Source organism: Pleurodeles waltl, chromosome 2_2 (assembly GCF_031143425.1).
Source record: "Pleurodeles waltl isolate 20211129_DDA chromosome 2_2, aPleWal1.hap1.20221129, whole genome shotgun sequence".
NCBI lineage: Eukaryota > Metazoa > Chordata > Amphibia > Caudata > Salamandridae > Pleurodeles > Pleurodeles waltl.
This window is the reverse complement of record NC_090439.1, coordinates 474,346,894-474,371,559: the sequence shown is the minus strand read 5'-3', so window position 1 is coordinate 474,371,559 and position 24,666 is coordinate 474,346,894. Positions and strand designations below refer to the sequence as shown.

General features: G+C 48.1%; 1 protein-coding gene across 3 annotated transcripts in view; it reads left to right on the top strand.

Moving 5' to 3' along the window:
• SMCHD1 (structural maintenance of chromosomes flexible hinge domain containing 1) overlaps window positions 1-24,666 on the top strand; it is a 2,128,336-nt gene that overhangs the window by 916,408 nt on the left and 1,187,262 nt on the right. For all 3 annotated transcript variants that reach the window (XM_069219969.1, XM_069219967.1, XM_069219968.1), the window contains exon 21: window positions 15,736-15,832. In XM_069219969.1, the coding sequence (XP_069076070.1) occupies window positions 15,736-15,832 (97 nt within the window). The remainder of the gene's footprint in view (window positions 1-15,735; window positions 15,833-24,666) is intronic.

Below are 24,666 nucleotides of genomic sequence, written 5' to 3'. Positions count from 1 at the left end.
GCTGAAACGTCAAGACTGGGCCAAGAAATATCTCAAGACTGATTTTTCTAAGGTTTTATGGACTGATGAAATGAGAGTGAGTCTTGATGGGCCAGATGGATGGGCCCGTGGCTGGATTGGTAAAGGGCAGAGAGCTCCAGTCCGACTCAGACGCCAGCAAGGTGGAGGTGGAGTACTGGTTTGGGCTGGTATCATCAAAGATGAGCTTGTGGGGCCTTTTCGGGTTGAGGATGGAGTCAAGCTCAACTCCCAGTCCTACTGCCAGTTCCTGGAAGACACCTTCTTCAAGCAGTGGTACAGGAAGAAGCCTGCATCCTTCAAGAAAAACATGATTTTCATGCAGGACAATGCTCCATCACACGCGTCCAAGTACTCCACAGCGTGGCTGGCAAGAAAGGGTATAAAAGAAGGAAATCTAATGACATGGCCTCCTTGTTCACCTGATCTGAACCCATTGAGAACCTGTGGTCCATCATCAAATGTGAGATTTACAAGGAGGGAAAACAGTACACCTCTCTGAACAGTGTCTGGGAGGCTGTGGTTGCTGCTGCACGCAATGTTGATGGTGAACAGATCAAAACACTGACAGAATCCATGGATGGCAGGCTTTTGAGTGTCCTTGCAAAGAAAGGTGGCTATATTGGTCACTGATTTGTTTTTGTTTTGTTTTTGAATGTCAGAAATGTATATTTGTGAATGTTGAGATGTTATATTGGTTTCACTGGTAATAATAAATAATTGAAATGGGTATATATTTTTTTTTGTTAAGTTGCCTAATAATTATGCACAGTGATAGTCACCTGCACACACACATATCCCCCTAACATAGCTAAAACTAAAAACAAACTAAAAACTACTTCCAAAAATATTCAGCTTTGATATTAATGAGTTTTTTGGGTTCATTGAGAACATGGTTGTTGTTCAATAATAAAATTAATCCTCAAAAATACAACTTGCCTAATAATTCTGCACTCCCTGTATGCCAATCAGTCTTGACCCTTCTCCCCTTGGGAACAGTCCAGCTTGAACTGTCAGGCCAGGTCCACCCTGGACCTGAAACCAGCATCCTTGAACTGGTTTTGGGGTATCACCTGTCACCAGCCAAGCTAGTTTGAATCTAGTGGCACAGGGAGCATGGGACCCATGTCTGGCCATACCCTTCCCACTTACGGCGACAAAAGCAACCAATAGGTCTCGCCTTTACAAGACCTATTGGCTTTGTTTTGCCTTGTTGTACACCAGTATCTCTCCTGTTAAACATGGATAAAGGTTGGTGTGGAGGGAGTAGTGTGTCAGGCTGGATTTGTCTGAATGTGGGGTGGGAGGATTAGACTTGCAGTGGACTTGATTGGAGTCGGAGGATTGTGTTGGAATGGAATGGGGTGGGTTGGATTGAAGTAGGGTGGGATGGTTTTGACTAGGGTGGGATAATTGGAGTGGTCTGTGTTGGATTGGAGTGCACTGGGGTGGGTTGGATTGGAGTAGGGAGGATCTGACTGCAGTGGGGTGGTCTGGAATAGGGTGGGGCGGACTGGACTGGGTTGTGGTGGATTGGGGTGAGATGTATTGTATTGGAGTGCGATAGAATGGACTGGGCTGGATTGAATTGGCGTAGCGTGGACTGGGTCGTAGTGGGGTGTTCACGCCAATTCAATCCACCCAAATCCAGCCCAGTCCATTTTATCGCACTCCGACTGTAGTGGGGTGGACTGGAATGAGCTGAACTGGAATGGAGTGGGTTAGATTGGGGTGAGGTGGATTGGATTGGAGTGGGGCAGATTGTTTTAGATTGGAGTGGGGCAGATTGTTTTAGATTGGAGTGGGGCAGTTTGTTTTGCATTGGAGTGGGGCAGTTTGTTTTGCATTGGAGTGGGGCAGTTTGTTTTGCATTGGAGTGGGTGTAGGAAAGTACCATCTTGCCTGGCATGTTACCCCCATTTTTACATGTGTGTCAGTTTGTTTTTGCCTGTCTCACTGGGATCCTGCTAGCCAGGACTCCAGTGCTCAGAGTTTGTGGCCTGAATGTGTTCCCTTTGTGGTGCCTAACTGTGTCACTAAGGCTCTGCTAACCAGAGCCTCAGTGCTTATGCTCTCTCTGTCTTTAAAATTGTCACTGCAGGCTAGTGACCATTTTTACCAATTCTGATTGGCACATTGAAACACCCTTATAATTCTCTAGTATATGGTACCTAGGTACCCAGGGTATTGGGGTTCCAGGAGATCCTATGGGCTGCAGCATTTCTTTTGCCACCCATAGGGAGCTCAGACCATTCTTACACAGGACTGCCACTGCAGCCTGAGTGAAATAATGCACGTTATTTCACAGCCATTTTACACTGCTCTTAAGTAACTTATAAGTCACCTATATGTCTAACCCTCACTTAGTGAAGGTTAGGTGCAAAGTTACTAAGTGTGAGGGCACCCTGGCACTAGCCAAGGTGCCCCCACATAGTTCAGGGCAATTTCCCCGGACTTTGTCAGTACGGGGACACCATTACACGTGTGAACTACGTATAGGTCAATACCTATATGTAGCTTCACAATGGTAACTCCGATTATGGCCATGTAACATGTCTAAGATCATGGAATTGTGCCCCCATGCCAAATCTGGTATTGGGGTGCCAATCCCATGCATCCCTGGGGCTCCAGCATGGACCCCGAGTACTGCCAAACCAGCTCTCTGGGGTTTTCACTGCAGCTACTGCTGCTGCCAACCCACAGACAGGTTTCTGCCCTCCTGAGGTCTGTGCAGCACAGTTCCAGGGAGGCAGAACAAAGAATTTCCTCTGAGAGAGGGTGTTACACCCTCTCCCTTTGGAAATACAGGGGTGTGGAATTTATTAAAATATCTACCTGTCCAGGGGACAGGTTGCTTCTCAAATCTACTTGTCCTGTAAAAAGATCTACTTGTCCCTTTGGTGCCATGTAGTGTGGCGACAAATTATGGCAGCAATTAATAGCCTCTCTGATTATGCCAGGGCTACTACCATAGTAGGGCTTGAATACTTGGAGTTTCAATCCCTACTGTAGAAATTTCCTTATTTTGCCACCTTTCTGCAGATCTGCATACTGGGGCTGGAGGAAGCAGTAAGCAATAGTTCCAGGGCTGGAATGCCTTTGAGTCTGCAAACCTACTAACCTGCATGTTTTTAAAGATTTTTACCAGCTTCTCTCTAATATTTTCCCATAATAAGAAAGGTTGGACATTTACTCCTGACAATGGCAGAATTAGAACTTCTTCCAGGGTTGGGAAGAAAGTGGCTGGAGGGAAAATGAACTTGCAAATGCTCAATAGATTTTCACATGAGCAAATCTACACATCGTATTTACCCACGCTAAAATACAGTTCACAAATATTTTATAGGGGTACGACATATACCATGGGTGCACTTTTGTGACTTTCTTTAAGAATTTGGGGCCACAAGTAGGTAGGTTCAGATTTGTGACCTGCAAATTGCGAGTCGCAAATCCGAATGTAGGATGGTGTCCTTGACACCATCTGTGATTCGCAAGGGCTTCGCAAATGCCCACATCATGAATAATCATGAAGTGGGTCGCAATTTGCGACCCCCTCACGAATGGTGGCCTGCTGGAGACAGCAGACCACCATGTCTGTGACTGCTTTTCAATAAAGCAGTTTTTTTTGTAATGCAGCCCGTTTTCTTAAAGGAAAAAGAGATGCATAACAAAAACGAAAAATGAAACGTTTTCGTTTCATTCTTTCAGAGCAGGCAGTGGTCCACAGGACCACTGCTTGCTCTGAAAAAATGTTTACAGTGACATTCACAATGGGAAAGGGGTCCCATGGGGATCCCTTCCCTTTTGCGAAAGTGTTAGCACCCATTTGAAATGGGTGCAAACTGCGATTGGTTTGCGCCCTCGTTCGTGGTCACAAAACAATCCTACATTGCACTGCGAGTTGCAATTAGGAAGGGAACACCCCTTACTAATTGCGAGTCGCAAACCCGTTTTGTGATTCGGTAACCAGGTTACTGAATCGCAAAACTGGGTTTGTGCATCGCAATGTGCTTTTTGCACGTCGCAAACAGCGAAAGTCGCTGTTTGTGACATGCAAAAAGCTACCTACATGTGGGTCTTGGTCCCTAATTAGGTCTGGTGTTAACAAAGACATTTTGTTTTTATTAAACTTCTATTTCTCTCTCTTTCGGCTGGCTTTACTGTGAGTGATCGCATTCTGCTCTTCCACAAGGAGCATATTGCCACACAAAGTAGTTTTGTTCAGTGTCAGGAACTACAGTGGCAATCAGTGACATAACGAAACTGGAGGGTGCCCCTTTGCAAAGAACATGGAGGAGCCCCCTCTCCAGACTCACTCAGGGCAGGTGCTGTGCTGACGGGGCCCCCTGGAGGGCGGCTGCGGGGCCTTTGTTATGCCGCTGGTGGCAACGTGTGCTTTAAGAGTTCAAAAACTTTTTGGGGGGGTTTTGCCAATGTTTGTTACAATGTTGAGGGCCTGGTAGCTCCCACAACAATAAAGTGTTACAAAAGCCATGTCAAAACAAGACACGCATTGATGAAACTAAAAGACTTATAAAAATATGTCAGATCAGTTGGCTTTGTCAGTGTTTGTTTATTTTCATGCTTCCCATAATTGTGTTGAAAATGGTTACACTGATTTTCCATTAGAAATATTTTTGGGAAATACTAGCATGCATCAACACATTTTACTAAATGACACTTCATTTGCATATAATCAGAGAGCATTCTGGGAGCATTATACTTAGCCTCTTAGCCTAAACTTTTCAAACATGTGTGTACACGTTTTTTTTTTTTGTACTGGAACCAACGTCAGTAGTGAAGTGTGACCTTAAAACATTTATTTACAGCACGCACCCTAATAATGAAGGCTTTCAAATAATGAACCATAAATACAAGTTCGAACAGCATTATCCTTTGGAAACACATTACCTCAACTGCAGAGAGTTCAACTCTCTGTAAACAGGCAGCCAAAGGGTTTGTGCTGCAGGGGGTTGGGCCTACTTGTCCCAAGGACAAAGTAAACATAAAAACTTGTTGCCCTTGACCCCAAACAAGATGTCCCGGGCGTAGGGCGATAGGAATTCCACATCCCTGGAAATAGGTGTTAAGGGCCTGAGAGGAGTAGCCTTTCCTGGCCTCTGGGAATGCTTTGAAGGGCACAGATGGTGCCCTCCTTGCATAAACCAGTTAACACCGGTTCAGGGTTCCCCCTGCCACTGCTCTGGCGCGAAACTGGACAAAGGAAAGGGGAGTGACCACTCCCCTGTCCATCACCACCCCAGGGGTGGTGCCCAGAGCTCCTCCAGTGTGTCCCAGACCTCTGACATCTTGAATGCAGAGGTGTGAGGGCACAATGGAGGCCTCTGAGTGGCCAGTGCCAGCAGGTGATGTCAGAGAACCCTCCTTATAGGTGCTTGCCTGGCTAGCTGGCCAATCCTCCTCTGAGGGCTATTTAGGGTCTCTCCTGTGGGTTTCTCGTCAGATAATGAATGCAAGAGCTCACCAGAGTTCCTGTGCCAAGGATCGACTGCTGACTGCTCCAGGATGCCTGCAAAACCTCAACAAAGTAGCAAGAAGACTACCAGCAACATTGTAGCACCTAATCCTAACGGCTTTCTTGACTGTTTCCTGGTGGTGCATGCTCTGAGGGCTGTCTGCCTTCACCCTGCACTGGAAGCCAAGAAGAAATCTCCTGTGGATCGACAGAATCTTCCCCCTGCTAACACAGTCACCAACTTCTGCATCACCGGTCCTCTGGGTCCCCTCTCATCTTGACAAGTATGGTCCCTGGAACACAGGAGCTGGATCCAAGTGACCCCGACAGTCCAGTGGTCCATCTATCCAAATTTGGTGGGGGGTACGTCTTTGCCTCCACATGCCAGACAGTAATCCTGTGTACTGCGTGAACTGCAGCTCCTAGGGCTTCTGTGCACTTTTGTAAGGAATTCTTCGTGCACAGCATAGCCCAGGTCCCCAGCACCCAGTCCTGCATTGCTCAACTCGCTGAGTTGACCACTGGCTTTGTGGGACCCTTCTTTGTAGTGTTGAGGCGACCGCCATTCTCAGTTTTCTTGAACCCCTGTTTAGGTGCTTCTGCGGGTGCTGCCTGCTTCTGCATGGGCTCTCTGTGTTGCTGAGCACCCCCTCTGTCTCCTCCTCCAAGGGGTTTCCTTCTGGTCCTTCCTGGGTCCGGGCAGCACCCATTTTCTCCAACTGCGGCCTTTGCAGCTAGCAAGGCTTGTTTGCCGGTCTTTCTGCGTGGAAACAACTCTGCTTACTCCAGCACGCTGTGCGGCATCTTTTATGCAAATGAGAAGTTCCTGGCATCTTCCATTGTTGCAGAATATTCAGCTTCTTCCACCCGGAAGCAGCCACTTTTGCACCTTCATCTGGGGTTTTGCGGGCTCCAGCCCTCCCCGGACACTTACGTGACTCTTGGACTTGGTCCCCTTCCTTTGCAGGTCCAGGAATCCGTCTTCAGTGCTTTGCAGTCAGTTGTGGTCTTTGCAGAATCTCCTATCACGACTTTAGTGTGTTTCTGGGGAATTAGGGTCACTTTACTCCTACTTTTCAGGGTCTTGGGGTGGGGTATCTTGGACACCCTTAGTGTTTTCTGACACCCCCAGCGACCCTCTACACACTACACTAGGCCTGGGGTCCCTAAGTGGTTCGCATTCCACTTTTAGTATATGGTTTGTGTTGCCTATTGCATCCCATTGTATTCTACAGTGTTTGCACTACTCTTCTAACTGTTTACTTACCTGATTTTGGTTTGTGTGTGTATTTTACTTACCTCCTAAGGGAGTATATCCTCTGAGATACTTTTTGGCATATTGTCACTAAAATAAAGTACCTTTATTTTTAGTAACTCTGAGTATTGTGATTCTTATGATATAGTGCTATATGATATAAGTGGTATGGTAGGAGCTTTGCATGTCTCCTAGTTCAGCCTAAGCTGCTCCGCTATAGCTACCTCTATCAGCCTAAGCTGCTAGAGCACTACTAATCTACTAATAAGGGATAACTGAACCTGGCACAAGGTGTAACTACCATCAGGTACCCACTATAAGCCAGGCCAGCCTCCTATAGTGGGGCAGATTGTTTTTGATTGGACTAAGGCAGATTGTAGTCGGCCTGATTGGAGTGGGACAGATGTTTTTGGATTGGAGTGGGGCAGATTGCATTAGGGGGGATTGGAGTGGGTTTGATTGGATGGGAGTAGGGTGGGGGGGGAATTAGGAAGGGAGTGTGGTGGACTGGATTGGGGTGAGGTGGATTGGATTGGAGTGGGGCATATTGTTTTGAATTTTTTGAAGTGGGGCAGATGGGTGTGGGGCAGACTGTTTTTGATTGGGGTGGGGCAGACTGGAGTGTGGTGCATGGGAGTGGGGCATATTGTTTTGGATTGGGCAGAATGTTTTGGATTGGGCAGATTGTTTTGGATTGGAGTTTGCAGATTGTTTTGGATTGGAGTGGGGCGGATTGTTTTGGATTGGAGTGGGGCGGATTGTTTTGGATTGAAGTGGGGCGGATTGTTTTGGATTGAAGTGGGGCGGATTGTTTTGGATTGAAGTGGGGCGGATTGTTTTGGATTGAAGTGGGGCGGATTGTTTTGGATTGAAGTGGGGCGGATTGTTTTGGATTGAAGTGGGGCGGATTGTTTTGGATTGAAGTGGGGCGGATTGTTTTGGATTGAAGTGGGGCGGATTGTTTTGGATTGAAGTGGGGCGGATTGTTTTGGATTGAAGTGGGGCGGATTGTTTTGGATTGAAGTGGGGCGGATTGTTTTGGATTGAAGTGGGGCGGATTGTTTTGGATTGAAGTGGGGCGGATTGTTTTGGATTGAAGTGGGGCGGATTGTTTTGGATTGAAGTGGGGCGGATTGTTTTGGATTGAAGTGGGGCGGATTGTTTTGGATTGAAGTGGGGCGGATTGTTTTGGATTGAAGTGGGGCGGATTGTTTTGGATTGAAGTGGGGCGGATTGTTTTGGATTGAAGTGGGGCAGATTGTTTTGGATTGAAGTGGGGCAGATTGTTTTGGATTGAAGTGGGGCAGATTGTTTTGGATTGAAGTGGGGCAGATTGTTTTGGATTGAAGTGGGGCAGATTGTTTTGGATTGAAGTGGGGCAGATTGTTTTGGATTGAAGTGGGGCAGATTGTTTTGGATTGAAGTGGGGCAGATTGTTTTGGATTGAAGTGGGGCAGATTGTTTTGGATTGAAGTGGGGCAGATTGTTTTGGATTGAAGTGGGGCAGATTGTTTTGGATTGAAGTGGGGCAGATTGTTTTGGATTGAAGTGGGGCAGATTGTTTTGGATTGAAGTGGGGCAGATTGTTTTGGATTGAAGTGGGGCAGATTGTTTTGGATTGAAGTGGGGCAGATTGTTTTGGATTGAAGTGGGGCAGATTGTTTTGGATTGAAGTGGGGCAGATTGTTTTGGATTGAAGTGGGGCAGATTGTTTTGGATTGAAGTGGGGCAGATTGTTTTGGATTGAAGTGGGGCAGATTGTTTTGGATTGCAGTGGGGCAGATTGTTTTGGATTGCAGTGGGGCAGATTGTTTTGGATTGCAGTGGGGCAGATTGTTTTGGATTGCAGTGGGGCAGATTAGAGTGGGGCCGGATGTTTTGGATTGCAGTGGGGCAGATTAGAGTGGGGCCGGATGTTTTGGATTGCAGTGGGGCAGATTAGAGTGGGGCCGGATGTTTTGGATTGCAGTGGGCCAGATTGTTTTCGATTGCAGTGGGGCGGATTGGAGTGAGGCAGATTGTTTTGGATTGGAGCATGTTGGAGTGGGGCGTATTGCTTAGGACTAGAGTGGGGCAGATTGGTTTGATTGGACTAGGGCAGATTGTTTTGGAGTGGTGCCGATTGTTTTTGATAGTGGGGGCGAACTGCATTGGGGAAGATTTGTTTGAGGTGGGTTGGGAGTATTGAAGTGGGTTGGGTTGGAGTGAACTGGATTGGGGTGGGGCAGATTAGTGTACGGTAAAGTGGTTTGTATTGGGTTGGATGGTAGTAGGGCGGATTTGAGTTGGGTGGTTTGGAATGTACTGCATGATTATGTTTTGAAGCATCATTTCAGAGATTACACATAACTTTTAGTTGCAGATTCCTTACCTTGGAATTTCCCCCAGGCTTCTGACAGGATCCAGAGATTTTTCATTGAGCAGTAGCCCTCCAGGCCGCCAGGTGGTGTCGATCGACTCCGCGGGGGTCATTGCTATCATGGTAGCTGTGATGACAACGCAGTCGTATATAGGCGCCACCCCAGCGCGCTGGCATCAGTTCTTTTCTTTCCACTTCAGCTTACACGCAGATCCGGAGAAGAGCTATCCCTCGTTATTTTTTGACTAACTGCAATACTTTTGTTGAATACTTTTTGACAAGTTTTGGATGCATCAAGGGATGTCCCGTTAGAGCGATTTTAAACCTTTCGACTCCTATCACCGAATGATGTCGGTGATGGATCCGCATCTCGTCTGTGTTTGGTGTCTGCAGCGCGACCACAACCTGAAGTCGTGCTCCGAGTGTTGGGCCATGAATGCGAAGGCTTTGAGGGAACAGTCCCTGAAGCTCATAGAAGCTTGGCACTCGACTCCTCGTCGCTCCTGGTCTCATTTGAGAGGAGGGTCAGTAGACCGGTCGCAGAGTCATCACCACTCCTCTTTGTCCAAGTCATCGGCATGATTGAGTCACAAGAAAAAGAAGTTGAAGAAGGCCACACGTTCTTCAACTTCACCCCGTCGCTTGGCTGACGTGACGCAGAGCCTGCATCTGGGGCATGCATCTGGGTCAGCTCTGCACCTCCCCGACCTTCCTGGAGCCGTACCACCCATGCCCAGCTTAAAGAGTTTTATGAGGCCATGCACCTCATCTTTGGGCAGACCCACCCACCCTCAGTGCCTTCAGGCCCAGGAGAATCGGAAAGGGCCACCTCGGGTTCCTCATCAGCGGCTTCGACCCCAGCGTTACTTCTGGATCCATTATTGGATCCGTTCCCACGCCAGTCTTGCCAACACGACCTTCCCCGGCATTGAGACAGATGTCGACGCTCTTGACATCGGTTGGGCCCACAATCTATGTCGATCCTATACTTAATCCCAACGACCCGGAGCTGGAAAGGCATTTCTCGATGCCGATTCTGTTTTCCATGGGCTCTCCTGGGACTGAGAGCTGCTGAGGTTTTGGGTCTCGAGCTTCCTTCTGTGGAGGTCAAGGCTAGCCGCCTGACCAAGGTGCTTCAGCCTGGGGCTTCCAATTCAGAACCCCTCCTTCCCTTTAATGAAGCCCTAATGACATCCTACTGAGTACCTGGTCCAGACCCAGCACAGGGGCTCCTGTGAATAGGACAGCTGCCCGTCGCCATCACCCTGTGCTGACTGACGGTGGTGGTGCAGGGTGCAAACAGCACATTGTGCTCACAGTGCTTTCCTATGAGGGGAGCCCGGGGGTCACTTAGGTGCTGCAGGCTGGGTCCAGGGGGTTGGTTCGAGAAAACCACAAGCTGGACAAGTAGGGGGGATGGGGGGGGGCTGCTAAACATTGCTGCACCGGTTGTTGGGTTCTCCAAGGCTGGGGGCTGCGGGCGCAGTATACTATTCCTTGTCCAGAGCTTTTGCGGTCAGGGGGTCCTCTAGATTCACACTGCAGGTGTCGTTGTGAGGGGCAGGAGAGGTCAACCCAGGGTGGGCACTTGCTCGGTATCGCCTGGGGAATCTCCTCTAGCCGGTTGGGCCACCTGGACACAGGCCATGGGCGTCTGGTGCAGAGTGGTCAGGACTTGTGGATCTGGGGAGGCTCTGGAGTCCTTAGATGTAGTTTCTTCTTGGACACGGCCGTTGTCCACGGGACTTCTTGGTCCACTGTGATGCAGGGCAGTCCTCTGGAGCTTGGAAGAGGTTGCTGGTCCTGCAGGATGTGTTGCTTTCTTGTTGTAGGTTCTCTGAAGTAGGAGACTGGCCGGTAGGGCTGGGGCCAAGTCAGTTTGCATCTTCCTTCTCCTCTGCTGGGGTTTCAGCTTAGCAGTCCTTCTTTCTTGTGCGGTCGCCAGGAATCTGACGACTTGGGCTCAGGGGAGCACTTAAATCCTGGATTTAGGGCTGGCACAGGAGTCAAAGGGCAGTAGCCAATGGCTACTGTCCATGAGAGTGGCTACACCCTTCTTGTTTTCACTCCCTTTGGGGAGGGGGGCACAAACCTAATCCTCTTGGTCCCTGTCCTCCAAACCAAGATGGAGGATTCTGCAGCGAGGGGATCACCTCAGCTCTGGACACCTTAGGGGTGGTCCTAGCTGGGGTGGTCACTCCTTCCTGCTTTACCTAATTTTCCCACCGGATTTGCCACCAAAAGTGGGGCTTTGTCCGGAGGACTGGCAACTCCACTAGCTGGGGTGCCCTGGGGCCCTGTAACAAGAGGCTTTAACCTTTGAGGCTCACCACCAGGTGTTTCAGTTCCTGCATGGGGGAGGTGTGAAGCACCTCCACCCAGTGCAGGGTTTGTTTCTGGCCACAGGGAGCACAAAGGCTCTCACCCTATGTGGTCAGAAACTCGTATGGAAGTGACAGGCTGGCACAGACTGTTCAGTCCTACACTAGCAGTTTGGCTAGCATACAGGGGGCATCTCTAAGATGCCCTCTGTGTGCATCTTTCAATAAATCCCATGTTGGTATCAGTGAGGGTTTATTGTGCAGAGAAGTTTGATACCAAACTTCCCATTATTCAGTGAAGTCATTATGGAGCTGTGGAGTTCGTAATGACAAACTCCTAGACCATATACTCAATATGTCTACCCTACACTTACAATGTCTAATAATGGACTTAGACACTGTAAGGGCATATTGCTAATGCAGGTATGCCTTAACCTGTGGTATAGTGCACCCTGTCCTATAGGGTTGTAAAGTCTGCTAGAGTGGTGACTTACCTATGCCACAGGCAGTGGTTTGTGGGCATGGCACCCTGAGAGAGGTGCCATGTCGACTTTGGCTTTTTCTCCCCACCAATACACACAAGCTGCAAGGACAGTGTGCTTGGGGATTGTTCCCCCAGGGTGGCATAATACATGCTGCTGCCCTTGGGGATCTTCCCCATCCACGGCCCTTTGTGCCATGGGTACCTTTTACAAGGGACTTAACTATGTGCCATAGGTGTGCCAATTTTGGAAGCAAGGGTAAAGATTTTTGGGAATGGACACTGGTCGTGGGCCTGGTTAGCAGGATCCCAGCACACTCTCAATCAAAGTTGGCATCAATATTAGGCAAAAAGTGGGGGGGGTGTCAACAAGGGCACTTTCCTACAGTCAATACCCAATTGGTATTTCAACTTACTTTGAAGTCCCTTGCATTTAGAACCCAGGGCCTATAAGTTAGATGGTCACCCCAGGAACAGCAGCAATGGATGTGCTACCCTGGGTGTGAGACAAGTAAAGCATGGCTCCTAGATTGCTGCTTCAGACTGGAAGGGCAGTTTTAAACTATTAACTTAACTGTGCCATTTAAAGTAAAGGCAAAGTCAAGTCCTCCCTTTCTTATATATGTGAATCACTCCTAAAGTAGGCCTAACAAGCTCTATGGCAGGGTGCTGTATATTAAGAAGTGGAACTTGTGTTTTACATGTTCCAACAGTAAAAACTTGCAGTTGTCATTCTACTGTGGAAAAGACTAGTAGCCCTATTGGTGAGTGCAGAGTTGCAGTTCTACTAATTTCTACTGTAAGCTACTCAACAACTTGCTACATTAAGCCTGACTTCATGTCAAGTCACAAATAATGTAACTTTAGCAAAGTTGCCACTTTCTTGCCCTGAATTCCCTGTGCCCATCTGCGGTTGCACATGGGGGTCTCTCCCCGAGACCGTTTTCTGCTCTCCTGGACAGATTTGCAAGCAGCTCCCAGCAAAGGAAACAGTGGAAGCCTGCACTGGAGAGATGTTACCTTTCTCTGGCAGGAACCCACACAGGTGTTATCCCAAACTTCAAGGTTCGAAGGAGAAGTCAGCTTTGAAGGACAAATGATGAACACTTACTTGGGAAAGTTGACTGCTTTATTGTTTAGGTAGACTTACCGGCACTTCAGCAAAGAGAGGGGAAACCGTTGTCAAACCGATTTTCAAGCGGCGTGTAACACCCATGGTAGCCACACCTCTGGGTTGGGCTAGAGGACTCTGTACGACAAGAGAAGGGTTCTGTCATGTTGGAAGTGGGCAGAATAGCGCATCCTGGGATTCCCAAATGCCACATTCCACAGGAAGTGGTCATCAGAAAGAAGGGAGCCTGTTATCCCATTGGCTACCAACCGCAACCTACCCTTAGGGCATTTTCTTAGCATTAAATCGTATCTGCTGGCACCCAGAACTTAGATGGACTGGAAAGGAGGACCGAAAAATGACTACACTGCTGCACCAAGGACCGGGCAAAGAGGTTGCACCAACATGGAATGCACCTGCTGAACCTGGTGTCTAGCAAAGGAGAGGGGACTACACCTGTTGTTTCATGCTCAAGCAGGAGTTATCTCCAGAGCCCAGCTGAAGCATGAGACTCCAAGGGTCAGTTGACTGGCCTCCTGTTCGCACGACAGGCCCACAACAGCTGAATAAGTTTGGGGCAGGTTGGTAGCCCAGATCTTAACGTCGCTGCCACTGGGTGCTGTGCAGCACTAGACACCTAGTGCTGAAAGTTGCACCCAAGTCTTCTAGATGTGGGGAAGCTGTCAAAGTGCAGCTTGGTTGTCCAAAAAGCAAGTTACTGTCCAAGGAAGGATTCTGCTGTAAGTGTGATACCGGGTGACTGGTGCCTAGTGATGACTGATGTTCGGCCAAGACCGAGAGGTCTTTGAGATTCTTCGATCCCTGTGACCAGGACCGCTTCACTAAGTTTGTGGACTGAGGAGTAGCCGCAGAAAGACCTCTTACAACTGCATTGCATACACTGCTTCCTTGAGCATCTTCAGCATCCCGTATCCCTTGCATCAGGACCACTTTCATAGAAACCTATAGCTTGAGGATAAAAGTGACTGAAACTGACTGAAGACTGCTTCTCCCAAGAAAGTAGCAGTTTCTGAGGAACTTGCTGGTTCCCTTCACAGACTCTCTGCTGGAGTTGGGCGCATAAAGTAACTTGAAAGAACAGCACTGATACTTACCTAAGCTGCCCTTGTTGAAGTGTCAAATTAGTTGAATTTGCCAGTGCTTGTTCGTGGTTAAGTAAAAAGGTGTATATTCATTGTACCTGTAAATTCTGCATCTACAGAATTCTCTGGTGGATCTTTTTTGTTTTGGTGCTGAAAAATACATAAAAATACAATCTTTTTTATACATTTGTGCCAGAATGCTTGAGTGTCTTGTGTATTATTTGTTCAAATGTTTTGGTGCTGTTTAATTGCTCAACACTTGTTTTTTCATGTAAGCATGACTGGTCAGAGTCACAGCTACCCAGGGTTGACCTAAGGATTTCACAGACAAAACCTACTGGTCTTAAAGGGGTTAGTAAGTGTTGCACAACCATACCATACCATATAATACACCTCAATTCATCAGAGGAAGGATAGTACAGATGGGCAAAGTTGGAAGGGGCCATGATGTGTGAATTGAGGAGGGCAAATAGGGGGGGTTACTGAGTTTTCTTTGAGAAAGATATAGAAGGTAAAGTCAGAGAAGTTGCAGTGATTACTTCTGGTATCGGTTGGGGAAGGCAAAATAGAATATTAAGTATGCAGGCTAGTCACAGACTAGTGCAGGCGAGCATGGTGCCTTGCTTAAAGATATCCAGGTCTTCAGGGTTTGTTTCTGTCTCTTCGAATGCAGTGTGCTCTTAACTACTTATATGAAGTGAGAACAGTTCAGATACGAGTGAAGTTGTAGAAAAGAAATCTGGAGATGAAGGATAACTGAAATGCTTTGTTAAAGATTTTGTCGGGAGGATATAGAAGTTGTCATGATCAGTAAGGTAGGAGCAAGTAAGCAACTTTTCTATGAGAGTGATTATCAAGGTATTACATTCGAGTGGTAGTGAGTTGAAGTTAGAATGAAAATATATGAATGGAATAGATGGTTGGTGGTTCATTATGTTGCGGTTGTGATCGTCAAGAATTGTTTGAGTCACGGTAGTGATAGGTAGAATTAAACCCAGCACCCTGGCTACTCAGTGACAGAATTTGGATTTACCTGACCGCACAACTCCACTTTAACAAGTATGAGCTCAATATAAGTATTATCTAAAAGGACAGCGAAGAGAATATTTGTGTATTGGAAATTCGGTGACAACAGCGATTTTAGATGTTACATTGTTATAGCTTTCAGGTTTCCAAATTGCTTTGTATGTTGCATATATTGAAAAATATACGTGAGCTACGACGTAAGTTTTTTGTATTCGGTGTAATGGAGCAACTAACTTTAAATTGAATATTAACGGAGTTTCGTTACGTAAACGATTACACCTATGAGTTCTTTCCGCGTAGATGTGCTTTGCAAATCGCTACCCTATACAGTATTGAAATACTGCGACATTTCAGAGTTTAATGAGTTGCTTGCACGATCTTCCTTGAAAACACTTGCAAATTGGCACCGCCCACCACTCCTTCTCATAGGAGACCTGGAAGGTTCCTTTGTTGTTATTCACTGCTCCGCCTAGTGCACCAGCAGTGAAACATACGGTTAGTTTGAGTCGACAGACCAGGCTACTGCTAATTCATTATTATTTGCTCGATTTTATTCATTTGTTATTTACACTTTTATATTTTTAGTGGTTTGACGATACAGTATGAAGAAATAATTAAAGGAACAAATTGTCTCATTAAAGGCATAACAGCTAAAGGTCATGTAAACAATTGCCAAGGCAAGGTAAGACGAATTTCATAAATCTGTTTTGTAAAAAGCACTTATTCTATCAACCTAAAATATTAGTTACGAAAGATTGCTTTTCAATATAGTTTGATCGCAAGTAGGAAAAATCGTGTCTTATTGTTAACACGTGCATGTGCTGTGAACAGGTGCAGCGAGTATCATATTACCATGCCATGTAATTAAGTAAAACCATTGTGCTAATTTTGGAACTGAGCCTCCTGCAGCGAAGCAAGGACCATGCACGCTTTGCATTTTATACCAGATTTCCATTTCATGGTACATGCTGATTTAATAATTTAATGTTCTTTAAAATTGTATCTCCTCTTATATTTAACGATGTCTGTGACGACAATGCTGAGAGTGCAATTTAGAAAGATTGTTCTGTTATACCATGTATTTCAAGTAAAACTAGAAACAAAATGTCATTTATTTTTTGATCTGCATGCGTTCGAAATAGCCACTTTTGTAAGTGGCTCTTTGTATTGCTATTTTGCTGTTGCACATAATACTGATTAATACTCAGTTCATACCGTAGATGTCGTGGATCTTAAGTGAATTGAATTTGCCTTATCTAGACTGCTATAGGGCTCAAAGTTTGCTTGGTGGTTTAATGGCTTCACACTGCTGAATCTGCTTGGTCACACCTACAGAGAGAAAGTACGATAGTTTATCAGAGACATCAAAGTCCTTCCTCAAATCTCAGACGATGTTGCAAAATGGCACACTTAGTTGTCTTTGTAGCTCAGTTTTAATAATAGAAGTTAGAGATAGGTGAGCTCTGATAGAGACTTCTAAGTGCAGATTCCTCGCCTTGGAATAGTTTCCTATCATCAGACTGGATTAGGAAAATCTTGAGCAGTACCCTGTGTGCCAGTATGTGACACTGATCAGCTCCATGTCCGGAGCTGAGAATCCGGGGACGTTAGGGCTATGATCCCGATGATTAACCACAATCCTGGATTGCGGTGAGATTCACTTTGAGGCTGCTGGGTCTGATGGCCCCCTGCATCCTGTAGGTAAAGCGCACTCAATAGCGTATGTGGGATTCTGTAGTGGGATCTGAAGTCCAAATGAATACACCACCAGGGGAATCTTTCTGACCTGATCCAGATTTCAGGGGAGATTGCAAGAGGTCTGTAGTGGTGGTTAACGAACTGTGATTGAATCAGCAGCAGACCCCTCTCCCTGTCCAACCCCAGCGGACAGTGGTGACAGATGCATCACTTTTGGGTTGGGCCGGTCAGTTAGAGAGACAGAGATCAGAGGACTTAGGTCTCTGACAAAATCCCAGGTTCATATCAGTCTCCTGTATCTGCCTGCCACCCACTTAGCATTGAAGGCCTTACTCTCATCCATCAAGGTACAGCTGAGTCAACTGTCCACGGACATCACCACCACCATGTCGTATCGTAACAAGTAGAGCGGAGTGGGATTGTGGGCCCTGTGCCAGCAGGACATGAGCCTCTGGACTTGGCTGGAGCGCCAGGACATTCTCTTGGATGTGCAGCACCTGGTGGATCTCTGAATGCGAGGGCAGACAAACTCAGCCATCAATGCCTTTCTGATCACAAATGGCGTCTACGTCCAGAGGTTGCACATAGTCTCGTCCCAGAATGGGGAGAACCTTGACTTAGTCTGTTTGCCACCACTGAGAACTCAGTGTCAACACATCTACTTGTTTGGGCTTCCAAAGTGTCTCTTGCTTGGAGATGCATTCTGCTTAACGTGGATCTGGGAATTCCTGTGCACCCTTCTGCCAATGCCATTCCTTCACTGGGTTCTTATGGAGATCATGACTGACCAGGCCCAAGTCATCGTAGTGGCTCTGGACTGGGAAAGGAGAGATTGGTATCCCAAACTTCTGAGCATGTGTATCTGTCCTCCCATTAGTCTGCCACTTTGGGAGGACCTCCTGTTGCAGCTGCAGGAAAGGGGTCTACACGCCAGTCTTTGCATACTCCACCTTCATGTGTGGAGATTGAGCAGCAGCAGTTTGAATGCCTTTCATCTTCCTCTCAAGATTTGTTATGCCATGTTGGCAGCCAGGCGTCCCTCAGGAAAAAATAAATAGTCTGCTCTTCGGACAAATTTGTGGCTTTGTGTTCTTCTGACCACCTGTTTTGATCCTGTGCTGAATTTCGTTTTAGCTGGCTTTAGGACTCTGGGCACTTCACCACTGCTGAACAGTGCTAAGGAGCCAATGCTGTCTGTCTAAATTGTAGTGGTAATTGGTTTATCCAGTATTGGCATATTTGATTTACTAATAAGTCCCTAGTACAGCACACATTGTGTGTCCAGACCTGTAAATCAAATAATACTAGTCTGCCTACAGCACTGATTCTCCTACCCACATGAGTAGCTATGTAAACATGTCTTAGGCCTCCCACTGCAGTGTCTGTGTATTCAGTTATAACTACCAGTTCAACCTGGCAAGTGCGCCCACTTACCAGGCACCAACCTTCCCTTTTACTACATGTAAGTCACCTCTAAGGTAGGGCCAAGGCAGCCCATGGGCAGGGTACATTATATCTAACAGGTAGGACATGTACTGGTGTGTTTTACATGTCCTGATGGTGAAATGCTGCTAAATTCGATTGTCACAATTGCAAGGCCTATCGCTCCCATAGGGTAACATGAGGATTGCCTTGAAATATCTTTCAAGTGTAATTTCCCTTTGGGAACAGATGGAAATATTAAGTTTGGGGTCTCTGAACTCAATTTAAAAATACATATTTTGGTGAAGTTGGTTTTTAAATTGTAAATCTGAAAATACAACTTTAAGAAAGTGAACATTTTCTTGCTTAATCATTCTGTGCCTCTGCCTGGCTGTGGAATACACTTCTGGGTTAGGATAACAGTCACTTTAGTACATTCACTCTAGACAGTCGCACAAAGGGAGCTGAGGTGTGCCCTGCATATCCTGATTGTAGGAAGCTGGCCTGGTGTGTGGTGAGCACCTATGGGATTATCACCTTACACCAGGTCTAGGTATCCCCTATTAGCGAGGTGTAGGCAGTGTCTAGGAAACCAGGGCTCTCTAGAGGTCGCTGTGGATGAGCAGCCAACACTTATCTAGGAGACATGCAAAGCTGATGCAATACCACTGTAGTCACACAGCATTTACACACATGAAAGAGCCACAAAGTTACAAAAATAAAGGCACTTTATTATAATAACACAAGTAATAAAATGCGGAATAGGCAGTACACCAACTGTAGGTAAGTAAACACACTATTATGTACACATTAGAAATCAGGAATTAGCATAGATGGCAATAGAAAACAGTGAAAACAATAGTAAGTACTGAAGGCCAGGGCGGGGGGCAAGCCATATTCTAAGAAAGTCAGGCCCCCACCCAAGGAAGTGGAATCAGTAGAGGAAAGTTGAAGAAACTAGGAACCTCAAAAAGTAAGTACCAGAGTGCCCCCCAATGACCAGGAGAAAAGAGGTAAGTACCTGGTTTTCCCCAAACCCACCAAAAGGACTTCAGAAGAGGATAATACAAGACTCAGACAAGACTGCAAGAAACCAGAGGTGGATTCTGCAAGAGGAAGAGCTGTAAAGAAAGGGAACCAAGTCCAGTTCACGTTGGAATGTCCAGTTGTGACAGGAGCCACTACCCACCTGTCTGATGCAGGACCAGGTCAACGGTGAATGAAGACAGTCAGCCGTGCAGCAGCAGAGCAGCTGAAGAGTTCCTGAATTGATGCACTTGACGTCCCACTCCTGAAGAAGGATTGCAGTTGATAAGTGGTGTGGAAGAACCACCAACAAGCCTTGGTAAAGGCAAATGTTGTTGGAAAAGAAATGTGGAGATGTCGGGGACCAGCAGGGTCCAGGAGAACTCATCCCACGGAGGTGAGGCCCGGGTGACTCTCAGCAGTGGGGAGTGTCGCAGGAAGAGGGGGCAGCCCCCACAGGTGACCCACAGACAGCAAGCAGAGGAGTGCAGTGAGGCCCACGCAGAACACCTAGAAAGGAGTTCCACGTTGCTGAAGAAGCATGCAGAGGGTTGTGCGTCGCAGGGAAGAGGGCTGGAGCTACACAGAGCCTCAATATCCTTTGGAGGAGATGCCAACAAGCCTTGGTAGCTGCAGGAGACGCGGTGCACTGGAGTATTGTCCTGCATGGAGATGCAAGGGCTTACCATCTCCTAAGTTGGACAGCTGGAAGGGAGGACCAAGGGAACCACTCCAGACCACCACCCTTGATGCAGGATCCACGCAGCTCTAGAAGAGAGGAGATCCACGCAGCCGGTCATCATTGCAGTTGATGCCTGCGGATGAAGGGAGGTGACTCCTTCACTCCAAGGGAGATTCCTTCTTCCTTCTTGCGCAGAAGACTCGTCGACCTCAGAGGACGCACAGCTGGGGAAATGTTGCAGTTGCTGGAAGGAGCCTCAGAAACAATGTTGCAGAGCAGTCTCGTTGCTGTAGATGCAGATTGTCAGTTCCTGGAGGGTCCAGCTGCAGTTCCTGTGGCCAGAAGGTGAAGTAAACGTTGCAGAGAAAGTCCTCTGAAAACTTGCACGTCGAATCTGAGGACCCACCTAAGAGGGAGACCCTAAATTGCCCAGAAAAGGGGATTGATCACCTAGCAGGGTGACTGCCTATCAGGAGGGGGCTATGATGTCACCTGCCTGTCCTGGCCACTCATATGCTTCCAGAGGCCTCTGCCCGTCTTGTATTCAAGATGGCAGAATCAAGTGGCCACCTGGAGGAGCTCTGGGCACCACCCCTGGGGTGGTGATGGACAGGGGAGTGGTTACTCCCCTTTCCATTGTCCAGTTTCACAGCAGAGCAGGGAACAGGGATCCCTGGACTGGTGCAAACCGGTTTAAGCAATGAGGGCATCAAATGTGCCCTTCAAAGCATACCAGTGGCTTAGAGAGGCTACCCCTCCCAAGCCTTGTAACACCTATTTCCAAAGGGAAGAGGGTGTTTCCGCCCTCTCCTAACAGAAATCCTTTCTTCTGCCTTACTGGAGTTGAACTGGTCAAGCAGCAGGAGGGCAGAAACCTGTCTGTAGGATGGCAGCAACTCGGACTGCTTGTGAAAACCCTGCTAACTGGTAGGAGCAAAGCTAGAGGTCCTCTAAGGAGCCCCCAGAGTGCATGGAATCCTGCAACCAATACTGGCAACAATATTGGTGTATGATTCTGGCATGTTTGATACCAAACATGCCCAGGTTCGGAGTTAGCATTATGTAGCTGGACACAGGTAGTGTGTGTCCAGTACACGGGTAAAATGGCTTCCCCGCACTTACGGAGTCCAGGAAAATGTAGCTGGAGTTCATAGGGACATCTCTGCTCATGCAGGGGTGCCCTCACACACAGGTACCTGCACCCTGCCCTCCGGGCTAAGACGGTCTACCATAGGGGTTACTTACAGTTCACCTGTAGTGAAAGAGTGCGTGCACCTTTTCATGCTTGCTGCAATGGCTGGCCTGCAGACACATTTTGCATGGGCTCCCATGGGTAGTATAATAAATGCTGCAGCCCATGGGGAACCTCTGGTGTCCCAATGCCCTGGGTACCTAGGTACCGTATACTAGGGATTTACATGGAGGCACCAGTATGCCCATTGTGAGGTGTGCAAAGTCAGGAACAACCACATTTAGGGGGAGAGAGCACAGTCACTGGGATCCTGGTTAGCAGGATCCCAGTGAACACAATCAAAACACACTGACAGCAGGCAAACAGTGAGGGTTACTGTGCCTAAAAGAGGGTACTTTACTACACTGATGATGGGTCTTCCTGGGCTAGAGTGGTGGGAGGAGCCTTTACTGGCACCTGAATAGGGCTGTGCCTGTCCTCACAAAAGCAGTCTCCAACCCCCTGGGCTGTGTCTGGGGCCAGGGCAGGAAAGGCAGGGTCTTGTGCACTACCATGACTTTTCTTTGGAGTTTTCCTACTTTAAAGGCAGAAATGATAATAAGTAGTGGGCCTCTGAGACCACAGCTTCACAACACTTCTGGACTGAGGACATTCTGCCAGAAAGAAGAACTTGATGTCGTAGGAGGGACTGCAAATCAGCTTGTTGCTTTGCTGTGCTGGCCTGCTGCTTGCTCCTCCTGTCCTTGGAGTGAAAGGACTGGATTTTGCTTTCTACATCCTCATTGCCAAGGTTCTCTAAGGGCTTGAACTGAACTTTGCGACCTGTTAGAAGTGTCTGGATATCAAGAATTTATCTGGATCACCTGGGCTGTCTTTCTGAGAGCCCTGACTCTCCAAGTGATGCGAAATCCTCTCCCTGGGCCCTTGGAAGTGAGTTCTGGTGTAACCAAGAAGAAGAATAGTGCATTGATTCAAGATTGACTTGGGAACCAGCGCCACTATCTGACTCCATGCTGCTGTCTGCAACAGGTGCAGTGGTCCCCCTCTGAGTGCAATGACCAACAATGCTGGCATGACGCTGCTGCAGCGCCTCCAAAGTCCCACCACAGAGCAAGTCCTGACTGCCGTGTCCTCAACATCCACGACACCAGACAACACCTGTGGCCCCGTGGTGTGATCACAATACTGCAAAGTCGACTGATGCCTCATCACCTCTCCTGCACCCATAAGGAAACAATTCCTCACCTTCCCTGCCTGTCAGCAAGGAACCAATGCCTCACCTCCCCGGTAGCAGTAACGCATCAACACCACATCATCTCACGTCCCCGACTCCGTGCAACATCTGTTTCATTGTTTACCAAAGGTACTGTGCCTGGAGTCCGTGCAACTCCATGACCGGCCTGTAGTCCATTTCAAGTAGTGCCGGACTGTTGGTAATGACTCCTTTGTGATAGCCCCTTTTGGAGCTATTGTATTTCTAAGCACTTTATTGAGATTTAACCTTAAAAAATGTGTATATCGTTAATTGTGTGTGTTGAACTTTTGTGGTTTTGGTCTTGTTTTATTCTGTTAAATATTGTTGGCTATTTTTCTAAACTGGTATGGAGTCCTTTTGTAGTATTTTCACTGTGTTACTGTGTGTGTGTTTACAAATACTTTACACATTGCCTATGAGATGAGCCTGATCGCTCGTGCCAAGCTACCAAGGGGGTGAGCATGGGTTATCTTAGCTTTGTGGTTCCCTTACCCTGACATAGGGAGGGTCCCTACTTGGGCAGGGTGCAAATCACTGCCAACGAGAGACCCCATTTCTAACAGACCTAAATTTGTTCCTGACTCTTTTCTTAGTGTTCATTATATCTGATAGAGACTTCTAGCTGCAGCTTCCTTACCTTAGAATTCCATGGCGTCAGCTTCGAATCTGGAGTTTTTTCTGAGCAGTACCCTGGGCGCGCACCGTCGGGCGTCGTTGTTCGGATCCACGTGCGTCGACCAGCTCCACGCGCGTCGTCAACGTCCTTGGAGCCGTCTATGACGTCACAGTTGTCTATATAGGCGCGGTTCTGCGGAGCCGCCGTCGGGGTCGACTCCGCGTCTTCCCCCCTTTCCGGGGACCGGATCGACCCCTGCTCAAATAAAAGAATTCTACGAGGCCATGCGTCTCGTTTTTGAGCGGGCTGTACCCTCAGGTGGGTCTTTGGGCCCCGCAGGGGCCCCTTCGGATTCGACGCCGGCGGCTTCGGCCTCGGTGCCGTTGGGGACCTTAGATCCGATACGGATCTGGACCGGCGCCGGTCTCTCACAGTCGGCCTCCTTCGGCACCGGGTCTGACGTCGACGATTCCGCCACCGGTGGCAGCCCCATCCTTATTCCGGATGATCCGGAGCCGGAGCGACGACGTCGACTCCGACGGAGCCGATTCGGCCCAGATCATTGTCGGGAATTATTTGGAACAGCCAGACGCCAGAGAGGAATGGGAGGGGTCTGAGGACCCTTTAGAATCAGGATTGCAGCAGGACTGGTATGAGGATCTAGGGGAGGCCAGTGGACTGGACACGTCTCCAGATACTGGTATGCTCTCTCCTCCTAATGTGGCTACGGAGGAGGGGGCTTCTTTCACTATGGTGGTGCGTAGGGCAGCTGAGGTCTTGGACCTAGATTTGCCTACGGTGCCAGTCAGGACGAATATCCTGACAGAAGTGCTTCAGCCAGGGGTGTCAACATCGGAGCCGTTGTTGCCCTTCAATGAGGCTCTTACAGATGTCATTCTGGGCACGTGGTCCAAACCCAGCACAGGGGCTCCTGTGAATAGGACGGTCGGCTGCCGCCATAGACCCGCTCCCAGCGACCCTAGTTTCCTGACACAACACCCCACTCCTGAGAGCTTGGTTGTCCAAGCCTCTACTTCCCGTGGTGCCTTCCCTTCGGCTCCCACGGATAGGGAATCCAAGAGGCTGGATCAGCTTGGGAAGAAGATGTTTTCTTCCTCCAGCCTGGCATTGAGGTCTGTAAACACCTCTTGCCTATTGGGCCGTTATTCCCATACCTTATGGGATACAGTGGCGCAAGTGCTGCCCCAGGTCCCGGAGGGCGTACGGGGCACTCTCACCCAGGCTGTAAAGGATGCGAAAGATGCAACCAAGTTTACAATCCGGTGTGGCTTGGATACGACTGACTCGCTGGGCAGAGCGATTTCATCGTCAGTGGCCTTACCTCGCCACGCCTGGCTATGTTCTACTGGTTTTTCAGGGGATGTCCAGTCCAGCTTGATGGACATGCCCTTTGATGGCTCTCGCCTTTTTGGTGAAAAGGCAGACTCCGCGCTTGAGAGGTTCAAGGATTCTCGAGCCACGGCCAGATCCTTGGGCCTTTCAGTGCCGGCACGACAGCAGTCTGTATTTCGCCCCTTCCGAGGCTTCGGGAGGGGCGTGGTACCACACCAGCCACAGTTTAGCCACCGTCCTCAGGCTTCACAGCATCCTGGAAGAGGACGTGG